The sequence below is a fragment of the Engraulis encrasicolus genome, chromosome 6 (genome assembly GCF_034702125.1).
Source record: "Engraulis encrasicolus isolate BLACKSEA-1 chromosome 6, IST_EnEncr_1.0, whole genome shotgun sequence".
NCBI classification, from domain to species: Eukaryota; Metazoa; Chordata; class Actinopteri; order Clupeiformes; family Engraulidae; genus Engraulis; species Engraulis encrasicolus.
In genome coordinates this window covers 42,174,043-42,185,868 of record NC_085862.1, presented here as the reverse complement: position 1 = coordinate 42,185,868, position 11,826 = coordinate 42,174,043, and the positions used below count along the sequence as shown (strand labels likewise).

General features: G+C 46.0%; 1 protein-coding gene across 2 annotated transcripts in view; it reads right to left on the bottom strand.

Annotated features, from left to right (window-relative positions):
* Positions 1–11,826, bottom strand: part of faf1 (Fas (TNFRSF6) associated factor 1) — a 104,523-nt gene that overhangs the window by 30,320 nt on the left and 62,377 nt on the right. For both annotated transcript variants that reach the window (XM_063201683.1, XM_063201684.1), the window contains exons 10-13: positions 11,674–11,800; positions 11,271–11,334; positions 10,672–10,753; positions 2,346–2,500 (exon numbers count right to left, since the gene is read on the bottom strand). In XM_063201683.1, the coding sequence (XP_063057753.1) occupies positions 2,346–2,500; positions 10,672–10,753; positions 11,271–11,334; positions 11,674–11,800 (428 nt within the window). The remainder of the gene's footprint in view (positions 1–2,345; positions 2,501–10,671; positions 10,754–11,270; positions 11,335–11,673; positions 11,801–11,826) is intronic.

Sequence of the window (11,826 nt, the reverse complement as noted above, 5' to 3'; positions counted from 1 at the left end):
GGTTTTCCTTATTAATGAGCTCTCGTTTCACTTGGGGAATGATTTCAAAAGTTGACAGATTTTCCCTCATAATCAGCTTCAGAGGAACTACATATTTCAGCACTGCGCTGTGTGTCAAGTCCCCTCTCTGCCAAGTAACCCTACACAGCCCATCGCATGCTCACAGCGACAAAGAACCAAGCTCAACTGTGTGGGAAAAGCAGTGTGACATTAGCCAGGAATGCCTGGCCTCCGCCGATGACAATGTAACGTATGCTAACAACTGTCACTGTGGTATTTTTACACAAGCATTTCCCAAAGGTGACAATTAGGCTCCGCCAAAGTCCCAAAGATTAGAGATTTTTTTATGCATAATTAATCGCTGAGCTGAACTGAAAGGGTGGTGGTGGTGGTGGGGTCGCTAGGCATTCCTGGGGCCCCGTGTGTGCACGCAGGGCTGGGGGGGCCAGTTTTGAAAAGGGAACGGGCCACGGGAGTCAGCCCTGCGGCTTAATAGCCACTAGGACTAAACTAAACGCCAATCAGCCGGCCCAGCACCACTCAACCTGGGGAGCGTGGGAAACGTGTGCAAGGGAGGTGTGTGTGTGTGTGTGTGTGTGTGTGTGTGTGTGTGTGCGCGTGTGTGCGTGTGTGCGCGTGCGTGTGTATGAGCGTGTGCGTGTGTGTGTCTTTGTGTGTGTGTCTTTGTGCACGTGTGTGTGGAGGGATGGATGGGTGTGTGTGTGCATGTACTGTATGTGGTTCAGTTGAGGTGGTTGGCTGCCTGTCTGTGAGGTACAGTTTTTGCATGTGTACGAACGTGTGTGTGTGTGTGTGCGTGCGTGCGTGCGTGCGTGCGTGCGTGCGTGCGTGCGTGCGTGCGTGCGTGCGTGCGTGCGTGCGTGTATCAGGGACTGGACAGGGGGTGTGCAGCACTAGTAGTGGTCGCTATGAAAGGCTCCAGATGTTGCTGGCCTTCAATCTGCAATAAAAGGCTCAGTTTGGGGCAAGAAGCTAAAAGGAGAAATGGGGTGTGGAATGAAGTGCAGAAATAGTACCCCCCCTGCCCAAAGGAGATAAAATAGGAGGAGGGTCAGTGTCTGGGCCTGTACACCCCAGCCCACCCCCCCGTCCAAATCCACCCCGACCCCTCCCTCCCTTTCTTTCTCCTTCCTCTGGTTCTCCTGCTCCGGTTCTTCTCAAACATCTCCTTCCAGGGGGCGGTGGGCTATTGAGGTGAAGCCTAGTGGAAGAAGGGGGAAAAGCTGTGGCCTGCCCCCAACTACAAGGCCTGCTGCTGGGACCAAATAAGGGCTTGCCTGACCCCTGCATCCCCGGGCCCCCAGATCTAACACCATTGCTTTCTCTCACACACTTTCTCTCCGTCACATATGCACACACACACACACACACACACACACACACACACGCACCGCACGCACACGCACCGCACGCGCACACGCACACGCACACGCACACGCACACGCACACGCACACGCACACGCACACACACACACACACCTGAAGCTTCTGGACTAAACCAGGTTGGGTATAAAAAGTCTGGAACGGTGACCTGAAGGTCCATCCAAGGCATCCAACTCTATTAGTTGCTTGTTAGTCACACCAACTACAGGAAAAGAGCTGGAAGACTGAAAACATGGAAGATTGAAAACGCAAGCTAGGCAAAGACACTGAAAGGTAAGAAATGGGAAGGAAATAATGAAGAAAAGAAAAACAAACAAAAAGGAGGTGCAGGAGAGATGTTCGAAAATGACGAAAATTAAAGAGTGGTTGAGAGAGAAAAACAAGTTGGTGAGAGAGAGAGAGAGAGAGAGAGAGAGAGAGAGAGAGACAGAGACAGAGACAGAGAGAGAGAGAGAGAGAGAGAGAGACAGAGAGAGAGAGAGAGAGACAGAGAGAGAGACAGAGAGAGAGAGACAGAGAGGTAAGAAATGAAGAGCCTCATCTCGGTGTAGACTGCCAATCTCTGATGGGCGCATTATTGCAGCAGATTAGAACAGATTGTCCAATCGGGGCATCTCAAGGCAAACACACATTCTGGTCAGTCACCAGATCCTGGCACTAAGGAGTTGAAGGGTTGGAGACGTGTGTGTGTGTGTGTGTGTATGTGTATGTGTGTGTGTGTGTGTGTGTGTGTTTATGTGTGTGTGTTTATGTGTGTGTGTTTATGTGTGTGTGTTTATGTGTGTGTGTTTATGTGTGTGTGTTTATGTGTGTGTGGCACCTGCGAGTATTGCTGATTACCTTAATAAGTTCCTGTGTGGAAGTGGGCACAAATGCTTGTGCCTGTTTATGTGTGTGCGTGTGCGTGCACGTTTATGGGTGTGTGTGTCTCTCTCTCTCACCTGGCTTTGGTGGCCTCTTTAGTGACATCCCAGGCCCATGTGATGAAGTTCTGGCTCAGGTAGGAGACTATGGACTCGGCACACATCATCTGGGAGCAGAAGACGTTGCTGAGGACACTGTCGTCATGGTGGAGATAGATGGCCAGCAGTTTCCTCTGTGGGGACACAATGAAGCCTCATTAAATTTAATCGAAGGAGAGGTGAATCCTGACATTAAACTACTGCTTAGCAGGCAAATATTGCATACACTGCCCATTACACCTGCAGTATCATTGCTCACATTTTGGTTATTAAGACCTTCTTCAGATGTGCAATACAAGTGTGCAAGTGTATTGGACATTATGCCAGATATTTGTTTACTGCTTTGAATTATTGGTTACATCCAACACACCCGTTTGACTTGAGGTGCGCAAAAACATCACACTGTGAATTTAACTAAACACAGTGAATAGCTCAATAAATGCATTTATAACTTAATGGGGATGCCTTGAAACATATAGAAAGACTGAACAATCAAGATGTTACAGTAATGGGGAACAAGACACAGATGCCGAGCTAAGAGCCACAGAGTTTGGAGAGTATGTGAGATAAGCTGGGCTCAAACTACAGGACTATCAATTGAGCTTTAGTACCCCCAGAAATGCGAGCGCTTGTCGGCCAAGTTTCCTAATTTTTGCCAGTTCAAAGAGGACATCAAACAATAACATGTTTCATAATAACGACTTGAGGCATAGAGTTAACAAATGTTTGGGTGTTCACGACTGGAGACACAATTGTTGTTTCTCCTCATTTGTGTGACACAAATAGACGTCAAAACCGATTACGATTAAAAACCAAGCAGTTTGAGTCCAGTTTTAGGTAGACCGACAGGCAGAAAGAAGGAAAGCGGGAGAAAGAGAGCGATCGAGGAGAGCTGAGAGACGGAGCTGAGACCCCCTGGTGTGGCAGAGGCCAATGCCGGCATGAGAGCAAATAAGCCAAATCAAGCCAACATGGTGGAGGCAAACAAAACTTTCTCTGCCGCCGCCACAACCACACAACAAAACTCATCAAATCACTCTATTTATTTTGCATCAAATGCCAGTGGCCTTCCTCAGGTTGGCAGCGACGGGGGCGGACAATATTTACGCTCCCCTAAATCCACACTTATCTATGTCCGTCGTATGAAGGTGCCGGTACGCTGGGGAAAAACTGACAAATTAATTAGAAAACAAACAACACCCAGGTTTGCCGGGACGCTGTAGGGAAGCAAAAATAAAAAGGCGGTTAAATCGTACAACTCGTTCGCTGAGGTTTTACTCTTTTTCTACTCTCTCTCTCACCCTCTCTCATTTTCTCCCCCTCATGTCTGTGCTACAACCCCTTCATTCCTTCACCGCGTGCCGGAGCAATTTCTCAGAATTTCTGAAAAGGCGTAAAAGGAAAAAAAGGTGAAAGAAAAAAAAAAACTTTATAAAGTAGAAAGTGAGGAGAAGAAAGTACCACAGACGAAAAGAAAAAGTCTGCACTTCTCTGGTGTGTAAGAGAAAAGCATGAGGGAGGGGGAGAGGTGGGGGGGGACAGAAAGAGAAAGAAAGCGAAAGAGAGAGAGGGAGAGAGAGAGAGAGAGAGAGAGAGAGAGAGAGAGAGAGAGAGAGAGAGAGAGAGAGAGAGAGGGAGAAGGCTGCTGTGTTTGCTCAGCGATTAGTGCTTTAGAATAAGCCCCGCCGGTTCCTAGCGAGAGAGGCGGCTTGGTCTCCCCCCCCATTCACAGCAGCAACTCGCCGTCCTGAAAAGATTAACCAACTCACGCTGTGAAGACAAGCACATGCAGTCCGGAGAGGAGAGGGGATTTTAAAGAGAAGCGAAAGACCAAAAACACACATACACACACACACACACCACACATACACCAGTCGCCTTGTTTACTGCCAACTAAAACACATCTATTCTTCATATGGAAAGTGTGTGGCTTGGTGATCATCATGGCTTTTATGAAAAGCAGCAGTGAGCCTCCTGCAATCACGTGACCACAGACTTGTGCATCTCTATTTTTCTTTTCTTTTTCTTCACAACGAAGAAAAAGAGAGATGAATAGGGCTACCTAATACTGTTCAACTGACACGTCCGCTCATCTCGTGATCAGTTCTTGTCTGCCTCGTAGTTATTCACTACTACTTCTTTATTTTTATACCCCTTCTCATCACTCCTTCAATCTTGCCCCACTTATTAGGCCTCGCTTAATCCCATCGATTCATCTGCACCTGCTACATTTAACCGTCATCTCTATGCCCTTCCCTATTTATCATCACTCCTTCATTCTGTCTCTCACAAACTATTTCTGTGTTATTTCTTTCTTTTTTCCCCCCGACTTTATTTGACAGGACAGTGTGAGAGGTGGACAGGAAGCGAATGGGTAGAGAGATAGGGAGGGGTCGGCAAAAGACCCGGGCAGGGAATCGAACCCGGGTCAGTCGCATGGTAGACGAGTGCCCTACCGGTTGGCCACGGCAGGGCCTTCTGTGTTATTTCTACCCTTCCTACTTTATTAAACACTGTGCTCATCACTCTATCTTTTATCCCTACTCACTCTTCAGCACTCCTTCACTCTTTGCCTCACATACTGCTCCTCCTCTGCCTTGGTCCCACACTTCAGTCTCTCCATCATCACTGGGACTGTGCACTGCTTCCATCTACCTGATCTTCCTTTTCCTCTACTCATTACTCGTACTTGCATCCGTTCAGCTCCCCTCAACTCTTCTCATGTCTCTCATTCATCACTTACTTCTACACCTCCATACATGTGTCCCATCTCTAGCTCCTACTTCTTTGCTCCCATTGTGGCCACACATTCCCATTTCTCAGAGATGCATGCACTCCATCTCTACTCTTACTTCTCATGCCTCCTACTTTAATCTTGCTGCCCTCCTTTTCTCTTCTTAAATAATGCCTTCACTATGTCAGGATAGCCAGTGCGATAAAGAGTGGGTTGTTTTACTGAGCCAAATTGGTAGTTTGCTTGGAGGGAGAAGAAAGTGACCCAAAAGGCCCAGTGTTGTCATAAAGGGAACAGGATGTCAAAGGATAACACACCTGTCGCTGAGTTTTGCTCTCTCTTTTTCTCTCTCTATATGCGTGTGTGTGTGTGTGAGAGAGAGAGCGTGCGCAATAGAGAGAGAGCGAGAGAGCGAGAGAGAGAGAGAGAGAGAGAGAGAGAGAGAGAGAGAGAGAGAGAGAGAGAGAGAGAGAGAGAGAGAGAGAGAGAGAGAGAGAGAGAGAGAGAGACATAGAATGGGATGGGACGCCCAGGAAAGGCGATCAGCCCTGTGAGCTTCACACACCAGCCTTTCACACAGGGCCCAGGTGAAGTGCTCACTTCTCAGGCAGCTTCTCTCTGGGATCTGGCCCGTCAATAAGTCCTATCCAAAGGTAGCAATCAGAGGGGGAAGACAACCCCACCACTGGCCCAACTACCCCCCCCCCTTCCCCACTCTTAAGCCCGCTTACTCCTCTTTGCCCCCTGACTCTCCTCCAAGGCTCTCCCAGGAACATCCGCTCGTTTCTCTTTTTTCCCCCCTTTCTTTCTTTTCTTCATTGCTTTGTGCTCTGACCTGCAACTTATGATTAGATGAAATGCGAGTGGCAATTCCCAGGTACAGGTGGCTAAGCTAAAATCACAGACAAGAGTGAGTGAGAGAGAGAGAAACAGAGGGAACTCAAAAGAAAGAGAGGAGGAGAAGGAGGGAGGTGAAGGAGAAAGAAGGATAGAGGGGGAAAAAAAACTGTGGAAAAACGCCCATGGGCCCAATCCCAGGCTGTCTGCCACAGGGACGGCTTTCAGATAGGGGCTGCTCAAATTACATACCTCCCCTCTTCGGCAAATACACAGAAATAAACACCCACAATGCACATTTATTTTTGTTTTCACTGCCGTGTTATCACAAAAAAAAAAAAAAAAAAAAACAACAACCGGGACCTTGTGTAGACATAAGCAGCCATACACCTGTCATACCAGTCTATTAGCCCACATGTCATTCATGTTTGACAAGCATCTCTTTAATTGGGAAAGGAAAAAAAAGAATCAAGCAGAGTTTGCAGAGAGGACATTTTTAATTACAGTGACTCTAGCGAGAAGAGGGAGGGAGGGAGAGAGCGGGAGAGAGAGAGAAAGACAGAGAGAGAGAAAGGCACAGAGAAAGTGATCTCCCCATTGGAGTCCTGTAGAAAAGCAAACACGTGGAAATGAAGTCCTCATATTACTCTCTCACCCCGAACACACACACACACACACACACACACACACACACACACACACACACACACACACACACACACACACACACACACACACACACACACACACACACACACACACACACACACACACACACACACACAGAGATACACACACACACCTCATCACCCACTCCACACCGGCGCAGGGAATACACACGCGGATCAATGCTTTAACAGATGGCACTTCTTTAAGTAAAATAAAGCCTCCTCAATAGATTGTTGTGTAGTGAGAAATGCGAGGAGAAAGGGAAGCTTGCTCTGAGGCGCTAAGTAAAAAAAAAGTTTATTAGGTTAGGTGGCTGAATGAAGCGATAACGGTGAACCATATTCTTCGAAAAAAAAAAATAAAAACAGAGGAAATACATACGTATATCTTAAAAATGAGTGTTCGATAATAATCATACTATGATGTCTACAAAGCTTAGAATTCTGCTGAACATTGATGAATGCGTCAATTGTTCTTGTTTTAAATATTATTTGATTTCCCAAAATATAACATCTGTAAGAAAGCTGACGTGTAATCACTGTGTCCATTTTCTTTTTTACTTGTTGGAGTCTTCCCCTTTCATTGTAAAGCATCTCATTAGCGCATCACAAAGCTCTATGAAAATCCAATTGTCTGCATTTCTGTTGATTATGATGTACCTACAGTACAGCCGCAGGCAATTTCCATGGTTTTGCAGTACTAGTCAGATAAACAAATTTTACGTATGACTGTGGCCATGCTTTCACACGCTTTCTTTAGAACACAAAGGATGCGTTTTGAAATTCAATATTCAGTCTTAGCCCAATTTGACAAAAAATATGCATGCATTTACTGCCTCCTGGCCTTGCATGGCATTTTTGTTTTGCACTGAGGTACTGTCCCTTACCCTGCTCTGCATGGTCTCTGTGCCGGCTGCGGCGGCGGCGGCAGCAGCAGCAGCAGATCCACCCGGCATGAAAAGGCCACGGGCTGACAGAGCTATGAATTTTGATGGGTGTTGGCGGGTGAATCCTCACGCGGGGTTAGTGCGATTAACCGCACATTAGGGAGGATTTGGGAGAGATGGGGCTGAAGTGGACGAGGAAGGAAGATGAGGGGGGTCCCTGGCTGGCAGCGCTGGGTGGCCTATCTGAGAGGGAGACTTCGGCTGATCCCCATGCAACAACCAACCCCCCCACTAACACAACCCCACCCCAACATCCCCCCACCCTCTCCTAGCTGAAGTCAAGGGCCCAGAGAGTTTTCATTAAGATGGGATTCAGCCCACATCTCCAATCTCTGCGGGCAGGCAGGCCTACTCCAGAAACACTTCATCAAATGTAGTGTTTTACTTAGTGATTAGCCCCTGCTAGCCTTTGAGAGGGAGTCTAAAACGACCTCTTTCTCCACGCACGGGAGGGAGAGAGAGAGAGAGAGAGAAAGAGCCACCCACACTCAAGGCAGTTGTGAGGACAACAGGATGGGATTTCAGGCCCGGGTATGAGTGGCTCTTCAGCATGTTAGGGATGAGGAGGCCATGCCTACCATATCAGCTTAAAGAGGAGATGTAAAAGGAGGGAGGAGGGACCGAGAAAGAGAGATAGACGGAGAAAGAGAAAGCAACTGCATACAAAATCAGTGGTAACTAGAAATGCACTCAGAGAGTGCAGCTCTCCACCAAGGAAGCTGTTTGAGAGAAAATTTGAATGTTACACCCTATTTTCTGCCTTCTTTTTGTGGAGTTAGAAACTGGAATGTCACAATTCGCCCTATCCCGCAATGGTGAAGAATCTTTTTTAAAAAATCCTGAGTAGGGTATCAAAACAGTTATTGTGACCAAAATGATCACAGTTGACGGTATAATCAAGTTTTTTTTTTAACTTCATAGACCTACTTGATCCTATGGCCAATGTTTTTAATTTCATTTAAAGTTTTAATAGCATGCCCTACCAGATGCACCAGTCTGAGTCAAATGACGGCAGTCCGAGATTGGGTGACTACAAAAACAATCCTTCGGTTTCAACAACCAATACACACTGACTCCTCTATGCATTTTCATGGTCAACAGCACATCCTATAATAAGTATCCTTTCTTTGTTACTCTGTGTCCACTCCATGAATACTCTATTACAAAAGGATGGGAGGATGTAGAACATTATAAAAAAGAGAGAATAGTCAGAGAAAAACATAAATAATGGAAGAAGAAAAATGTGGCAAAGAGAAATGATAGTTGGGGAGAAGTAATATAGAATTTCTAAGCAGGGGCCTCATGTACGAAGCTCACTTACGGACAAAAAAGCTACTTAAGTTGTTTTCCACGGCCACGGTCAGATGTACTAAAACAGACTAGACGTGGAAAACTGCGGATCTCCACACGAATTTCAGGGCTGCTGTGGAAGTTTCCGTAAGCGTGGAAGTTGCCGTAAGTGGTGCATTGCGTCTTTTTGGCAGCACACAGAGGCATGCAGCACAACTACATGTGTTGTACGCGGTCGGAAATATTGCAGAGATGCAGCCAGTTAAACGTGGATTTTAATGTTGAGGCGCATGATTTAAAAAAGAAGAAAACCACCTCAACCATATTATTGTTGAGGCAGCTGGTTAAAATGAAGCGGACTCATGAAACAACGAAATTGGATGCCCATCAGCAGTATTATTTCAAGTATTTGGCAGCTATTAAACATTGAATATGTTCTGGATCTGCGTTGTGTCTTCTCGCATTTGATGGAAACGTCCTCACCGCAGTGCTTGTCTTTCTCTTTTAATAAGGCTACTGTAAAATTAGTCCATTAATTAACACGTGATTTTATAGGGTAACTGAGTATTGTCTGTAAGTTATTCATACATGGCGTAGGCCTATGTATGCATGCGTTATCTTTCATATTTATAGCCGACATAAACGTTTAATTCTCAGCAGCCTTGGCAATTGCCCATGTGTTTTGATGTAATGCCTTGTAAATATCACGGGGGAAACCTGCATTGTCTGCAGTATAAAATGACAGGGTCTTTTTTCTGCAGTCCTCACATTAAGTATTACCAAATGCCAGACTTTATACACACCAAAGTAATTTTGTTAGGCTATTGCACGCAGCCTCTGTCCTTTAAATTGGCTACCTCCGAAACAGCGCCTTCACCTTACATCATGAAATATATTTCCCGCGTTCCCCTTCCCGCGTTCCCTTTCCAATTCTTTCAGCCAATGAATGCACATGAATGGGTCTGTTCATACTAATTAGAATATTCATATGGAATATTTAAGGGAGGAGGCAAGGCGGAGACTTGGGCCGCGTGTGCTCGTGCATGTGCGCAAGGTTTCACGGCAAAACCTGGTTACGCACTTATTGATACATCTGGATTTTTTTGTCCGTAAGTAACTTTGAAGATTTTCGCGCACGCACTTTCTTGGTAGGAAATCCACGCACTTCTTTGTACATGAGGCCCCAGGTCATGTCTTTTTGCCCTTTCCTCTTCCTTGCCATTATTTCTCCTCTCCTCTCCTCTCCTCTCCTCTCCTCCGTGGACAGTGAGGGCTGTGACAGCCCGGAGGAGAGGACAGGGGAGTAGAGAGGAGAGGAGAGGCCATATTGCGCGGGGCTTAGATGAGGGAAGGCGAGCTGAGACGGGGGAGCCAGGCGAGGGGCCAGCCCCCGCTGTGCCTCATGGTCCGAAACCCCCCAAACATCTTGCCTGCATCTTCCCATTCTAATAAGACACTAATCCGCACAAGCTGTCAGTTGATACAAGGCTCGGCAGCGCTAGATACCGCACACATATACACACACAAACACAGCAAATCGTGGGGGGAAGAAAAACGTCAGAAAGGCGCTAAAAATAAAGCTTCAGCTGTCTGAGCGAACGGAGGCGACTGGAAATCTGACAAGGTTTAAGGTTTTGCGGGTGGTGCGGGCTTTTCATTCGGAACTGGCAAAACCCTCAGCCGTGTACACAAATTCTAAACTTTTAAGACGTTTGCAAAGAAACGAAACTGGATAGAGTAGCGCTAGGGCTCAAGCTGTGTTTTTAGAAGTATTCAGAATGGATCATTTTTCTAGGACACGAGATGTGCATGTTGTAACTGTTACGTACATCTCTGGCTTTGCCGTAGAAGGCCTCTTGCGAAGCTGCTTCCAAGGAGCCGATGAAGAAGACTGGATGGCATTCTCCGTATCTGCACAAGACAAACGGAGAGATCCACAGCGTTAAATCGGTTAAGACTGTGCATTCCTCCCAAAAGCCTACTTGATGTCAGTGCAACTGAATCCAGAGCGAGAATTGCTACGAGATGCTTGCGATGCATGTTGAGTTGTTCTGACCATTTTAATCCACAAACAAAGACGTTACACATCCTTACTTTCAACATTACTTAATTCTAAATGTTATCCAAGTAGATATTATGGTTTTGGTCACACTGTGTCGCTAAATTCAGTCATAATAGCTACCCTACGGCTATTTAACTATAACAATGCCTTCATTCCTCTATACGTGGCAGGACACAACTAACCAAATATATAATATGTATAATATATAATATGGTGGGCATATTTTAACCTTAATTATGCCCTTCCACAATTCATATAAACACACTTCAATACATCTGGGACATTTTTCAGCAATGTAAGCATATTCACTGTGATGTGACCCTTGCTGAGAAATTATAACTTATTGAAAAAAAAAAAAATCCTCACCTTTTGGAAAACTCGGCAGTAAAGTGCAGTAAGGCATCACCCTCATTTTCACTGTTGTCTGGCACTGAAACAAGGAAAGACATGCGGGTCTAGTCAAATGATTTTCATTTAGTCATAAGCTCAAGGGTTTACACCAAAAATTTCAGTACAATCAAATTCAGGACATGTCAATTTCATATCGCATGCTTCGTTACATTTAGACGGATTACACCACACCCACGACTAAAAGGTGCCAAACAAACAAAAACTGTGACACTGCATTTTTTTTTTCGTTTACTTGCCAAGCATTTGGTCAAAGACCTTCCCCTCAGGGCACAAAACGCACAATCTTTCAATGTTCACCTTCTTCCTTACATCCATGACTGTGCGTGTACTGTATGTGTGTGCTCACTAGCCCACTTACTCATTGGCGACTTCCGACATCCTGAGGAGCTCCCCATGTTAAAGATCTCAGACTCGTCAACGCCAAACTCTGGGGCATCCTCGAAATCGTCCCCCTCGCTGTCACTAACCATATGGATATCTGAACACTGAAAGGACAACATAGGCCAGTCAA